This window comes from Manis javanica, chromosome 8, assembly GCF_040802235.1.
Source record: "Manis javanica isolate MJ-LG chromosome 8, MJ_LKY, whole genome shotgun sequence".
NCBI lineage: Eukaryota > Metazoa > Chordata > Mammalia > Pholidota > Manidae > Manis > Manis javanica.
In genome coordinates, this window is record NC_133163.1 from 91,165,531 (window position 1) to 91,180,758 (window position 15,228).

General features: G+C 43.0%; 1 protein-coding gene across 3 annotated transcripts in view; it reads right to left on the reverse strand.

Annotated features, from left to right (window-relative positions):
- Positions 1-52: 52 nt before the first annotated feature.
- Positions 53-15,228, reverse strand: part of INO80 (INO80 complex ATPase subunit) — a 147,514-nt gene continuing 132,338 nt past the window's right edge. The window contains exons 30-36 of one of the 3 annotated variants that reach the window (XM_073211654.1): positions 12,528-12,686; positions 11,780-11,882; positions 7,863-7,951; positions 5,599-5,751; positions 5,134-5,293; positions 4,208-4,423; positions 53-1,654 (exon numbers count right to left, since the gene is read on the reverse strand). In XM_073211654.1, the coding sequence (XP_073067755.1) occupies positions 1,437-1,654; positions 4,208-4,423; positions 5,134-5,293; positions 5,599-5,751; positions 7,863-7,951; positions 11,780-11,882; positions 12,528-12,686 (1,098 nt within the window). In that variant the 3' untranslated portion in view covers positions 53-1,436. Of the gene's footprint in view, positions 1,655-4,207; positions 4,424-5,133; positions 5,294-5,598; positions 5,755-7,862; positions 7,952-11,779; positions 11,883-12,527; positions 12,687-15,228 lie in introns of all 3 variants that reach the window. The other 2 variants (XM_073211655.1, XM_037018901.2) reach the window with 2 other exon arrangements.

Below are 15,228 nucleotides of genomic sequence, written 5' to 3' on the forward strand. Positions count from 1 at the left end.
ACCCTACTATGTCCCCAGGGAAAGGCAGCTGCAAAGACCACAGACACCCCTATTTACATAAAATTATCTCACTCAATTTTATTTAAGATTTTTTTCTCCAGTTAGTAAAAGAAAGATGTGTCTCTCTTTATACATATGTACAAGTTCAGTTATAAAAATAGACAGCACATTCAAAGAGAAAAAAGGCTTGGCATTTTTCTGATTCCCTCTAAATAGCATCTGTACACAGGAGTCTGGGTCTGGGCAGGGGAATCTTGATGATTTAAATTAAATGATTCCCCTACCACCCCTACTCCAAAAAAAGTTTAAAAAATCAATCTATCTAAACTCAATTCTGTGATTTTCAGGTGTGCAAATTAGAGGCTGACCCACCCAGAAGCACCTGCTCCACAAGGGACATGAGGCCAGGGGCAGGGAGAATAGCTCCCATGCAAATACCACCCCTTTGCCTTTCCTGGAGGGAAGCGAGCTCTGGCTGGTGGGGGCAGGGGCTGGGGGATTGGCGCCGAGCTTGCCCTCTCCTCTCCATCCTCCCCTCCTCATTCCTGCCACCCTTCCTTTCTCAGTGCAATACAGACAGTGCTTACAGCCAAGCGGGGGTGGGGTGAGGGATGAGGGGCAAGGGCAGGGAGACTGTGCATTCAGGAAGGGGAAGGGGAGTCTGTGTGAGGGGCAGTGGGAGGATGTCCTGCCGACTGAGGCAGCTCCTGGTCTCTTCACTGGCTTCTGGGAGTCCTGGGCTGGCAGCCACTGCTACTGTTGCTGGTGGGACCTGAAGGTTCTCTGGTGTGAACCATGCAGGACAGGGGAGGGGGTGCAGGGAGAACAAGGGCCTCCAGGCATGCTTCCTCTAGCCTTCCGCCGTCCTCGCAGCCACCACTCTCTCTTACGCTCGTGCTTTCCTCATGCTGACACTCTGGGCAGGTGGGGTTTGGAGACCTGGGGAGTTACCCAAAGACTGAGGACATATGATTTCCTTCCTTCCCAGCCTGAGAGGAAATCGCAGCTCTAAGACAAGTAAGTCCCCACTGTTGAAGGCTCTTCACAGCACTTGCAGAGCCTTTGCAAGGGACAGGGCCAGAGCAGAAGAGTGGAATGGGGATGGAGACTGTGTGCCTGAGCGTCTAAAGGGGCCTGCATCAGGCCCTTGGCCAGTACGAGGTTTCAGATGTGGCCATAGTCCACGTGAGATGCTTGGGGCCTGATGCCTGTCTCCAGGCCTTCTCCCTACCGGCACCCCAGAGTCCTCCTCTTGAGACACAGGTGATGAAAGTGCTCACACCAACCACTGGCCCTTGCTGCCACTGACCATCTCTGCTCTTTGACCTGGGATGTAAGATGTTGCACTGGGCAAGCCATCCAAAGACCATCTGACCATCTGCAGGCCAGGACTCTAGCCCCTGGTTTGGGTGAAGGAAGCTGGAGGGCCCAGGTGGTTACCGTCCTCCGTGAGGGTTGGTGCCTTTGCCCTGTTTCCGGACCAGGGAGTCTGGGGCTAGGCTGCTGGTCAGGTGGAGACTCTTGGGAGTCCCAGGAACATTATTTCCTTTGCTCAAAGAGGAACTCAAGGGAGAAGAGGCGCTTGAAGGTCCAAAGTCAATAAGGCCAGCAGGCCGAATGAGGGATGTCTGCAGAGGGCTGCTGGCAGAGATTCCTGTGGGGACAGAGAAAGAGAAAAGAAGAGTGTGAGCACCAGCCCTGTCCAAACTGCCTGGGGCCTGACCTTGGTTACTGGTATCTGGGCCAGAAGTGAGGTTGTGGGGAACCCCTCCCTGCCACTCCTTGTCAACTTCTTCTTAGCATATTTGCTTGATCTTCCTAGCAACTGTCTTTCCAGTAAGAGGGATGTTTTTTTTTTTTTTTTTGAGAGGGCATCTCTCATATTTATTGATCAAATGGTTGTTAACAACAATAAAATTCAGTATGGGGGGGTCAATGCTCAATGTACAATCATTAATCCATCTCAAGCCTAATTCTCGTCAGTCTCCAATCTTCTGAAGCATAACAAACAAGTTCTCACATGGTGAATGAATTCTTACATAGTGAATAAATTCTTACATGGTGAACAGTACAAGGGCATTCATCACAGAAACTTTCGGTTTTGATCACGCATTATGAACTATAAACAATCAGGTCAAATATGAATATTCGTTTGATTTTTATACTTGATTTATATGTTGATCCCACATTTCTCCCTTTATTATTATTATTATTTTTATTTTTAATAAAATGCTGAAGTGGTAGGTAGATGCAAGATAAAGGTAGAAAACATAGTTTAGTGCTGTAAGAGGGCAAATGTAGATGATCAGGTGTGTACCTATAGACTAAGTATTAATCCAAGCTAGACAAGGGCAGCAAAACAAGAGGGATATGTTTTTAAGAGAAAAATGATTCCTACCCACCCACTCCACCCTACCTAATCCACAGAGAGTAGGGAAACACCTTGGCACTCAAGGACAGAGCACACATTACACAACATGGGGAAGCCAAGGCTGCAGGATGAGCTGTACTTTAATTAGGCACTACGTATTTTCTTACAAATTCCTTTTTCTTTCTTGGGACACCACTTGTGAATAGCTGCTTACTTCTGAACTTCAGAAGATGTCTTCTACTTCCCAATCCATCTAGCTGGGCACACAAGGCTACCCACTCTATCCTGTATCTATACTCATGAAGTGAGCTTGACTCTCCTTGGGTTGGATGTGGCCACCCCTGATCTTCAAGCCTGGCTTCTTCAAGAATGCAGTTAAAATCTACTACCTTCAGTGATGGCTGCCTGGGCAACAACTCTTTTTTCCTTATACAAGCCAAATCCACTTATATCTGATAACACACTATCTAATATGATGGTTTGGTTTGATTGCTTCTTGTGTACTGATTTTACTTTCTAAAAAAAAATTCCAAGTGCTTGCTGGGCAGACACATGTCTCTTCTCATGCACAGTGGAACTGCAGGTAATCTCTGAATGGTCCTTCCTCATTTTCTATTCCCAGCTGCCAAGCATCAATGATTTTTCTTGTGACATTGTATACCCTCTGTTGTCTCCTTAACCTTTCCTGGTCTGCCCCATCCGCGGGTAGGGCACTGCCATGGCAGCCTTGACTGCTGGTATGATTGTTTTCCCAAGATGAAATGTGTTGGCAAAAGGTGAAGAAACACTGGGATAGGTTATTACACTTCATATTTGTTGAATGAACAAATAAATTAAAGTCAAGATTCCTGCAGTAGGAGAAAGGGGAGGTGAACTCTTACTGAGCACTTTCTGCTCAGTAATGCCTTTACTCACCAAAACAACCTTATGAGCTAAAGACTAAGTCCATGTTTTGAATGGTGAGAAGAGTCTATAGAGGGCCCTCCCTTTCTCATCACTCTCAGATGTTCCAACATTCCACTGACACAATTATCGTCTATATGTCATGCTTACAATAGCCACTTCCCTTCTCAAGCTTTCCAGAGCCCCTTGGCATATAACTGATAAGCTCTTGCCCATCAGGTCTTGCCATGTCTTTTACTCCAACTGCCCCTCCAGCACAGCCTGACTGACCTGCTTGGTGGGTGACCCCCCAGTAAGTATGCCTTGGTTATTGCCAACTCCCTGTTGCCAGTCCAAATCTGCTGTCACCCTTCTTTCTGAATTATAGTCAGGCAACTTTGTCATCAGGTACATGGTTCCTCCTCCTCCTAATCTACAACCACAATTAAGGCCTCCCCTCTTTTTTTACACGAGACATATATATTGCCCTGTATTGCTGTCAAACATATTCCAGATACAGCTTCCCCTTATCATTTCTATTATACACTCATGAGTGGGGTCGGTGTGTTATACTCCTATGCACACAGCAGATGCTCAATACCTAAGTGTGGATCACATAGCTATAAATATTTACTATGCTAGTTTGGAATACTGAAATGTGGGTTGTGAAAAAAAATCAGTTCTCAAAGTAGGAAAAATTCTTACTGTCTAAACTGGTACAGTTCAGAAATTCAGCTCTCACTTTTCACAGTTCTACTTGGAAGGTGGCACTGTACTAAGTCTCAAGGGCAAGGAGAGTCAGGACTGCTCAGCACAGAAGCAGAACCCAATACGGCCTCTGAGGAGCTTCCTGGCCTGGGGGCATCCTACCTGCTCTACCCAGCAGAACACTCAACAGACCCTCCAGAATGTCCGGGACCAGAATGGAGCCTGCAGCTCCCTGGGCCTCTGCACCTTTAGACACGCTGTACCCGTACGCAGCATAGGCGGCTGCGGAGGCTGCTGCAGCTCCTGCTTTGGCTCCTGCCATTGCGGCAGCACTGCCCGCAGTGGACTTGCGGCTCCGGCCTTTCCCTGCTCCTTTGGCTGTGCTTCCTGAACCTTTGGGGCGCCCTCGGCTTCGGGCTGAGTGACCACGTCCTGCAGCTGGCATTTCCTGAATGGAAATTCCTGTGGGAACAAATGGACCAAGAGGGAAAAAAGTCAATCTCTTCATATGTTAACAGAATATTCCCCTGATAGGGAAGGCTGGCTCTCGGTGTTTGTTTTAGGACTCCCAGGGAGGTCTATATCCCCATTTAAGGGCTGGGCCATGGAGTCACAGGTTAGTGAGATTCTAAACAGCAAAAACAGCCTGACTCCTCAAGCTGCTTTCATTCAAAAGAGCAGTTTATTCTCCTGAATTTCTTCTTCAAGCTAGGTCCTTACTAAGTGAACCCCAGGGACTTGCTATCTGTAATTCACCTGCAAATGCCAATGTGCTTGTGCCACAGAGTCAACTTTTACTCCCAAATTTTAAGCCTACACCTCCTCAGAAAACAGCAGTGACTGTGGACCCCACAGAACGAAGTGAGGAAAGGCCCAGAAAAGCTAGCTTTAATTAAAAACTACAAAAATAAGGGTGAAATATGACAGACAGGGATAACGAGAAAACAAAGTTTGAAATCTTCATAAACTTCTAATTTTCCTTTCCCTAAACCTTTTTTCTCACTTTCACTCAAAAAGGCTAATGAAAGAATGAGCCTACAATTCTTTTTGCTCCAGTTCACTCTTCTTTAAAGAAAGTAGAAAATGCCATTATCCTAGAAGGAATCAGGACCTCACTCACCAAAAAACCAAAGCCTGGAGGCCCAAGCTTTTGAGACAGCAGCACCACTTACCATTCACGGTGTCTGAGACGGAGCCTGTTATAGAAGCAGGAGAGTTGGTGGCTCGAGACTGAGGGGCCGAGGAGGCTGGGTCATCCACGATGACCAGCATGTCACTGCTGCTCTCGTCAGGGGGAATGGAGCCAGTATGCAGCTCACTGCTGATGGAGATCTAGACGAGGAAGGGCTGAGATCACCACCGTTCCTAGCGCCCACAGCCCATGGCCCTTGTACCTATGTAAGGAGGTGCTTCTCAGGTCTTGTCATTATTTCCCTCTCCTGCCTGGCTTCATACCTGAGGGTTAGATGCCCTGCTTTGCCTCCAGAAAAACCAACCTGTCCCCATCTGCTTTTCTCCTTATGGATTCCATGTGCAACCCCCTTGTACAAGGCAGGAGAACTCCAGGAGAAGCAAAGAGTACCAGGTCAGGACATAGTCCCCACTGCTGTGATGAAGGCATCTAAAAGGAGCCTCACCTCACTGAAAGGGCTGGGCATGGCTGAGTCCACACTAATGAAGGAGTCATCCCCGTCAGCAGAAAGGTTGGAGTTATCAGCCAAGGGAACAAATGGGATTACCAGGTTTACACCCTCCTTTTTCCTTTTCCCATCCAATTCATCTTCCTTTTTCTTCTGGGGACACAATCAAGAAATATGTTAAAAGCATAAGGACAGGCACCAAAAGAAAAGTGGGGCTGGAGAAGGAAGTTATGACAGAAATTTGGTTCTTTGTAAACTTCTTGGTTTCATTTTTTTCAATTAGCATATTTTTTAGGGAAGAAAAAACTCCTAAGGAATGAGGAAAGGGATGGCGTAGTAAGAGTTTATATATATTCTATCATAAGAACATGGGTTTGAAAGGCAGGCCAGTAACATTGCACCAGAGCTGCATTAAGCCTGAACCTCATGGGACGAGGTACATGGTCAGCTTCTGGCATACCCCAGCTTCTGTACCTTTCAGTGGTTGAGGTGATTCACAAGAGGAAGGGCTAGTGCCTTTAGTATATTTTCCACGCATCTGTTTTCACTCTGCCTTCTTTTACATATACATAAAAAGAACAAAGGTTCTTACCATACCCAGGGAATAGTGGGTTGCTTTTATCATTAGTTCCTCAATTTACACGTAAACACTGAAGGGTTGGAGTGACTGAACTCCTCTAAGCAGTTCTGGAACCAAGTTCAGAAGGGCTTTGTCATAGATTAAGGAGCTGGAATCACAGAATGTACTTGGAAAATTCTGGGAATCATATCTACCCACTGCACCAAACTGCATTTGTATCTGCACGTATATTAGGGTTAATATGGTATACCTATGTGTAGTTTGTATTATCATTGAGTTATTTATCTGAAACTTGTATGCTCAGGGCAGGGATGATATCTGATGCAAACCTCAGTAAACCCTACAATGTCCTGTATGAGAAAACTACTTTTCTTCTTTGATATTGTTTCTGAATGTTAAAGCTATTTTAGTTCTAGACAGTAGTAAGAATGGGTTAGAGATTTGAGGGTAGAATCATGAAAGAGAACTTGAGGAAACAGACAGAATCAGCAGCCCAAGCTAGGAGGAACATGTTCTCTCATTCCTGGATTTTTCAACTTTGTAAATATAGGGAATACCAGGGACATCTTTCATGCTAGAAATAGTTCTGCTTAGCAGAAGGTATAATTGAGGGTGTGGATTTTACAACAGAAATAGCTTGTGTATCTACTGGAAGATGATCATATAATATAGACATGCTTTCAGGCTGCTAAGCATCAAGGCCCTATGGCCAAAGGGACAAAAGGCCCAATACATGCTTGGTTAAGAGGAAGAAGCCGACCTCCACTTAAAAGAGAATCAATTTTAACATGTGATCAGGCAATATGCTTAAGGCACTGCAAGCAGGCTAGGTAAATGAGGCAGGACAATTGTTGGACTTGAGGGCCAGAACCATGGAGATGCCTGAAGCTCAGGCAGCTCTCTTATTCAAGACCTAGGGCCTAACCAGGGCTGGTGAGGATGCAAGGGCAGCACAACCCAAAGGTAAGCCAAACCCACAGAAAAAACCAGGAAGCACTTCCTGGAAGGTAGCAAAATGCATCCAAACCAACAGTCCCTCAGCGTAGTAAGTCTGGGAACCTATTCAGAACGAATGGGCTGACTCCTGAAGCAAGACTAAGTCCTGAAGGACTCACTTCCAATTTACATGGCAATAAAGACCAGGAGTATTACTGATATAATCTTTTGGTAGAAACAGAAACAGCAAGACAGGGAGAAATGTAGGGGAACTACATCCCATTTTGTCACTAGCCTGGTGGACTCAAGGAGGAAATGCCAGAAGGGGAAAAAAAAAAAAACAGCTCGAATTCTCAGCATGAATTAGAGGAGATGAACAGACTGGCCAGTGATTTATTTTTCCAATGGTAGATTTCAGGCTCTGAGAGTCTGTCGAATCTAATTATGTTGGTCACATCCATCTTACCAACATTTAGCCCTATGCTTTGTAATAGACCCAACAAATGTTTTCCATAATTACACATGGCCAAAGGCATGGTGGTTCAGTGTGGGGAGTACAGGTCTACCAAAGCTGCACTTCTTCTGATAAAACATGAGTCAGTCAGCATTGGGCTCAAAACTGCTACTTACTGCACAAAGCTGGAGGTGGAAACTATCTGTAACCAAGATGACAAGCCAGGTACTTTTGGTAAGCATGGCCCTGGCCCCCACAAGTCCTTGCTGACCACCCCAAGCTGGAAGTTACCTTTTCTGCGTACTTTTCCCGCTTGCGCTTGCGCTCTTTGACTCGGTTGGTTTCCTCCTGCTGCCGTTTCTCTTCTTGCCGCAGTCTCACTATCAAGACAATAAAAGAAAAAAGCTGATTAAGTTGCTGTGCCAATCAAAATCCTCACTCTCTGAAATCAAGGTGACCATATCCTTTAATATTTATGTTTCAAGGTATGACTTATATAGGTCTAAGGCAGACAACTGGTGGTTTTCTAAGTTAGAGAGGATTCTTTTTTTTAGGGGTAGTATCATTAATACACAATCACATGAGCAACACTGTGGTTACTAGATTCCCCTCATTATCAAGTCCCCACCACATACCCCATTACAGTCACTGTCCATCAGTGTAAGATGCTATAGAGTCACTACTTGTCTCCTCTGTGCTATACTGCCTTCCCTGTGGCCCCCCTACCTGACGTTATGTGTGCTAATCGTAATGCCCCTTATTCCCCTTCTTCTTCCCTTACCACCCACCCTACCTAGTCCCTTTCCCTTTGGCAACTGTTAGTCTATTCTTAGGTTCTGTGAGTCTAATGCTGTTTTTTTTTTAAATTTTGGTATCATTAATCTACAATTACATGAAGGACATTATGTTTACTAGGCTGCCCCCTTCACCAAGTCCCCCCCACATACCCCTTCATAGTCACTGTCCATCAGCATAGTAAGATGCTGCAGAATCACTACTTGTGTTCTCAATGTTGCACATCCCTCCCTATGCCCCCCCCCACATTATACATGCTAATTGTAATGCCTCCTTTCTTTTTCCCTGCCCTTATCCCTCCCTTTCCACCCATCCTCCCCAGTCCCTTTCCGTTTGGTAACTGTTAGTCCATTCTTGGGTTCTGTGATTCTGCTGCTGCTTTGTTCCTTCAGTTTTTCCTTTGTTCTTATGCTCCATAGATGACTGACATCATTTGGTACTTGTCTTTCTCCGCCTGGCTTATATCACTGAGCTTAATACCCTCTAGCTCCATCTGTGTTGTTGGAAATGATAGGATTTTTCTTCTCATGGCTGAATAATATTCCATTGTGTGTATCTACCACATCTTTATCCATTCGTCTACTGATGGACACTTAGGTTGCTTCCATTTCTTGGCTATTGTAAACAGTGCTGCGATAAACATAGGGGTGGATATGTCTTTTTTAAACTGGGCTCCTATACTCTTAGGGCAAATTCCTAGGAGTGGAATTCCTGGGTCAAATGGTATTTCTATTTTGAGTCTTCTGAAGAACCTCCATACTGCTTTCCACAATAGTTGAACTAGTTTACATTCCCATCAGCAGTGTAGGAGGGTTCCCCTTTCTCCGCATCCTCACCAGCATTTGCTGTTCCTAGTCTTTTCTATGTTGGCCATCCTAACTGGTGTGAGGTAGTATCTCATTGTGGTTTTAATTTGCATTTCTCTGCTGATTAGCAATGTGGAGCATCTTTTCATGTGCCTGCTGGCCATCTGAATTTCTTCTTTGGAGAAGTGTCTGTTCATATCCTCCACCCATTTTTTAATAGGGTTATTTGCTTTTTGGGTGTTGAGGCATGTGAGTTCTTTATATATTTTGGCTGTTAACCCCTTGTCAGATATGTCATTTACAAATATATTTTCCCATACTGTAGTATGCCTTTTTGTTCTGCTGATGGTGTCCTTTGCTGTACATCTTTTTAGCATGATGTAGTCCCATTTGTTCATTTTTTATTTGCTTCTCTTGCCTGAGGAGATGCATTCAGGAAAAAGTTGTTCATGTTTATATTTAAGAGATTTTTACCTATGTTTTCTTCTAAGAGTTTTATGGTTTCACGACTTATATTCAGGCCTTTTATCCATTTTGAGTTTACTTTTGTGTATGGTGTTAGACAATAATCCAGTTTCATTCTCTTACATGTAGCTGTCCAGTTTTGCCAACACTAGCTGTTGAAGAGGCTGTCATTTCCCCATTGTATATCCATGGTTCCTTTATCATATATTGACCATTTATGCTTAGGTTTATATCTGGGCTCTCTAGTCTGTTCCACTGGTCTATGGGTCTGTTCTTGTGCCAGTACCAAATTGTCCTGATTACTGTGGCTTTGTAGTAGAGCTTGGAGTTGGGAAGCGTAATCCCCCCCACTTTATTCTTCCTTCTCAGGATTGCTTTGGCTATTCGGGGTCTTATGTGGTTCCATATGAATTTTAGAACTGTTTGCTCTAGTTCATTGAAGAATGCTGTTGGTATTTTGATAGGGATTGCACTGAATCTGTAGATTGCTTTACGCAGGATGGCCTTTTTGACAATATTAATTCTTCCTATCCATGAGCACGGGATGTGTTTCCATTTATTGGTGTCTTCTTTAATTCATCTCATGGGTGTCTTGTAATTTTCAGAGTATTAAGTTGTTCACTTCCTTGGTTAGGTTTATTCCTAGGTATTTTATTCTTTTTGATGCAATTGTGAATGGAATTGTTTTCGGGATTTCTCTTTCTGCTAGTTAATCATTAGTGTATAGGAATGCAACAGATTTCTGTGTATTAATTTTGTATCCCGCAACTTTACTGAATTCAGATATTAGTTCTAGTAGTTTTGGAGTGGATTCTTCAGGGTTTTTCATGTACAGCATCATGTTATTTGCAAACAGGGACAGTTTATCTTCTTCCTTGCCAATCTGGATGCCTTTTATTCCTTTGTGTTGTCTGATTGCCATGGCTAGGACCTCCAGAACTATGTTGAATAGAAGTGGTGAGAGTGGGCATTCTTGTCTTGTTCCCAATCTTAAAGGGAAGCTTTCAGCTTCTCACTGTTAAGTGTAATGTTAGCTGCGGGTTGTCATATATGGTCTGTATTATGTTGAGGTACTTGCCCTCTATACCCATTTTGTTGAGTGTTTTTATTATGAATGTATGTTGAATTTTGTCAAATGCTTTTCAGGCATCTATGGAGATGATCATGTGGTTTTTGTCCTTTTTGTTGATGTGGTGGATGATACTGATGGATTTTCAAATATTGTACCATCTTTGCATCCCTGGAATAAATCTACTTGATCATGAAGGATGATCTCTTTGACGTATTTTTGAATTCAGTTTGCTAATATTTTGTTGAGTATTTTTGCATCTATGTTCATCAGGGATACCGGTATGTAATTTTCTTTTTTGGTAGGGTCTTTGCCTGGTTTTGGTATTAGAGTGATGCTGGCCTCGTAGAATTGAGTTTGGGAGTATTCCTTCCTCTTCCACTTTTTGGAAAACTTTAAGGAGGATGCGTATTAGGTATTCACTAAATGTCTGATAAAATTCAGGAGTTTTTGGATTCTTAACAGTTTTTGGGTTCAAACCATGATTCAGTTTAATTATCATGGGCCTTTGCTCACCTTGTTCTTTTTCCATTTCTTTTCAGCCTTTTAATTCTCTGCATTATACAAACCAAGTATAGCTGTAGAGTTGTGGAAGGTTTTTAGGTGGTGGCGGCAAACATGAGCACCACAAGAAAGGAGCTTCATTGTATCTTCTGATGTGACGCTGTGGATGTCCTCAGAGGTCACAAGGTAAGCCTGATACCTAGTGTTCTCAAAAGCCGGAAATACATGGGAGAAGGGTTTGTATGTTACAGCAGCATGCTTCTCCAACTTCTCCTTAAAAACATTTCTTTGGGCAGAACAGAGTAAATTCATTACTGTTGAGGAGTCTAGGGATACAACTTCCCTGGTGCTAATTTATTTAAAATAATTACTTTTAAAATACATGAGAGTTTTGCCTTCTACTCCTTGTTTGGGTTTTAATATGAAGTATTGACATAAAAAATGTTTCTCCCCCAAAACAGTCTTTGGCACGTGGTGAAGTATCCCTTCCATTTTCAGACATGTGAGGCCAGAGAAACATCTTTTGCAGGGAGGAGAGAAAGCATTAATAAGAGGTTTAGAGTACATACGTTTTTTCTCCAACTCTTCATCATCTAGAAGAAGACTAACCACCTCCTTGGGTTTCAAGGTATCTGGTTTGAAGTTCCCACCAGAAATCACCATCCGCTGAATCTACACACCAAATCACATCAAAATGTCACCATCAGGCAGGCATCCATTCCCTTATGGTAAATACCAGAAAGAAAGAAGTATCTTTCTCAATCTGCAACTTCAGTAAGACTCCTGGGTTCCCTATTTCTTTCTCATTCACCTGACAGACTCATCCAGATTATTGTTTCAACAGAAAGGAGAATGAGAACTTCTTTGCTTGGGACGGCTAACTGCTAAGGAAAAGATCCAATAGTACTGAATCAAGATGGAAAAAAAACCCAAATCACCATTTCCTTGGAAACTAGCAAATTTGGCATATAATTCAGAGGTTGATTAAGTTGAGAGTACCAGGTGAGAGCTCAAATGTCATTTCTTATTCTCCTGAATGTGAAAGTATGTCACACACACAAGGCCATGCATTTCTACATGAACAACAGCTGAATCTGGACTATAAGCTTCATTCTGGGAGAAAAGGAGTTGGGAATGGCCAGGGCAGGGCAGTCAAGCCTGATACTATATGGGGCCCTGATTTTATTTTCTATTCAGAAGAAACTTTACCCCTTCCTGACCAGCAAAAGGTAAGAGTCTTAGCTGTAGTGCAGTCAGTGTGACTGGACTTTCTATTTTCTCTACCTGTGTACATACTTCCTTTGCCTTGCAGTTTACCTCACTCTTCTCTTTGGCTCGCTGCAGAATGCGTTCTTCAATGGTGCCTTTACAGATGAGCCGATACACAGTAACCTGCTTTGTCTGTCCCAGGCGGTGGGCCCTGTCCATGGCTTGCTGGTCCACAGTGGGGTTCCAGTCGCTATCATAAAAAATCACCTGCACAGCAAGACAAGGATACAGCAAAGACTGAGGCACTCTCGGGGCAAGACCAGAAATTCTGGGAGCAACCTAGACACAGATATGTAATAGTTTGATATCAGATTTTTTCCCTATGATGGCATAGCAGATATCCACTCACAAAACCAAGCCATTCCTTCATTTGCCCTGGGCATTAGAAATATACTCTGGACTTTTTTCAGGGTTTCCATTTAAAAAGATGAAGCAGCAGTTAATATTAATGGTTAACACACAGTGCTTACTATATGCCAGTCATTGTTCTTGGTGCTTTATGTGTATTAATTCATTTAAATCCCACAATCACTATGATATAGGTGCTATTAAGACCCTCAATTTATAGATGAGGAAACAGAGGAATTAAGAGAATTTATCCAAGACCACATAGATTAAGTAAGCAGTGGGCCTAGGACGTAAGGGATGTGAAAGCCTTCTTTTTAACAGTACGCCTACCTTGGTAAGAGGCATGGCTTTCCTGGCATTCTCTGGCTCCCATCAACAGGGTCATTTCCTGTCCCTTGAGTGCCAGGGAAAATGTTTAAAGGGTTCCCTGGAAGCTAATTCTACATTGCTAAACAACAAACACAAACAAACAGAAAATGTACTCCCCTCTCCTCTGCCCTCACAAGTGATTCTAAAACCTGCAGACTCCTGGGTGCTCAGTCCTGAGGCTACTGTCGAATACAGTGGACCTGCTGAAAGCAAGCCAGTTCCAAACAGCCCTCCTCTCTCATGTACCCTCCCCTATATTCAATCTAGTCACCAAATCCAGCCAGTGTTTCTTAAGAAACCTATCTTTTTTAACAGTTCCACTGCCCCTATCCTGGACAAGGCCCCTTACCACGTGACTCATTAACGCTGTTAGACCAGGAGGCCTCCTAGATCTTGTCCCTTTCTTCTTCAGTCTACTTTGGGTACCACTCCATCTCTCTGCTGTTTATGCTGGAACACACCAAGTCCAAACTCCCCTCAACATTCAGACTCTGCTTTACTGAGCCAACTTCATTTCTATTCTTTCCTAACATAAACATGCCCCCTCCCTTTGGTGAGACAGGTTTCCGGGGTTCTTCATTTACATTACGCTGGTTTGCACCACTTTTTGCTCAAGCTGTTTTTCTGACCTATAACCCCTCAACTCTTCTCAATATTGTTTTTTTTAAGGTTTGGTTCAAGCTTCACTGCTTTCAGGAAGGACTTCCTGATTTCTCTTACCTATAATAATGTCTTATTTTTACTATTCTTCATGAATTCCAATGACAAATAATATTGGCTAAACATCTACTGAGCACTTACATGTGTCTGGCACTAGTATGTATACATATATAACTAAATTTTCACAAAAACCCTATGTATTTCTTTCATCTTTTATATTAGGAAGAGCCTGGCCTGTGCTCACAGTCCTAACAGCCTCCCTCCACAACCTGCACTATTAGCAATACTTTGCATTGCCTATACTAGTCAAACTTCCCATTTAATCACTGTCTTCTATGGGTGTGCAATTATTTCATGTGTGCTATTTAAAAAACCTTCCTGTATAGTCTTAATTTGAGAACAGACACCACCTGTCAGTACAAAGAATTCTGTAAATGCTAGGTGATTTATACCAGAATCTCTAAAGGGACTAATCAGAACTAGAGAGAGCCTAAAAATGCGAACTGAATAGTAATTCATCTCTCTTGAAACTGTTTCTTTAGTATGCTATTCCCCTTGCTTAACACTACTCCTAAGTAATTTGTTTTCTCATTTAAAAATGGAGGTAGTTCTTCTGTCACTCTCTGCAGAATTCAGACTTTGGGTGAAGATGGGCCACAGGCATCAGCATTTTCAATGCTCTTGCTCCTATTAAAAAGAACTGCACAGGCTCTTTCTTATGGTGCTTCTTTTGTCTTGCTTTTATATGAGGTATAATCCCTCAATTTTTAGCATAGGTTAGAATCCTTGAGGAGAAAATTACAAACTCTTGTCGAAGAACAAAAATCATCATGAAAGCTTATTGTTAATCAACAGTGTCCACAGACTTAAGGTTTGGACATACAGAATGCTTATCACTTGTAGAGGAGTAGAGTAACCTGACCACAGGATATTTTGGACCTTCAAAAGAACATGCAAAAATTTTGGAAAATCCAGTGTAAACTTTCAGGGAAAACAAAGGAAGAGAAGGTAACATTAATAAAAAGGTCTCGAGACCTCTGATTGGACTAGGGTGGGGGATATTACTTGTCCAACATAGCTAAAATGACTACATTTGTGGAAAATGAGAGCTGATGTCAGACCCAAACGATAGTACCTTCAAGTTGTCCAAGCTTGAGGCAATGGTTCAACGTGAATCTACAATGGGGAGTCCTACATTATCAATCATTTCACAGGTGCTTCCTCAACATTTGCATTTTTTCCTGGAAACCTCAGTGGCAACAAAACCTGACTCAATTTGGGTTCGTTTGAGCTCATAAAAAGTAAGAAAATTAAAGCCTAAGGAGCGAGGTTTGCAATTAAACTTCAAAAAAGCACCCCAAGTCAGAGGCTA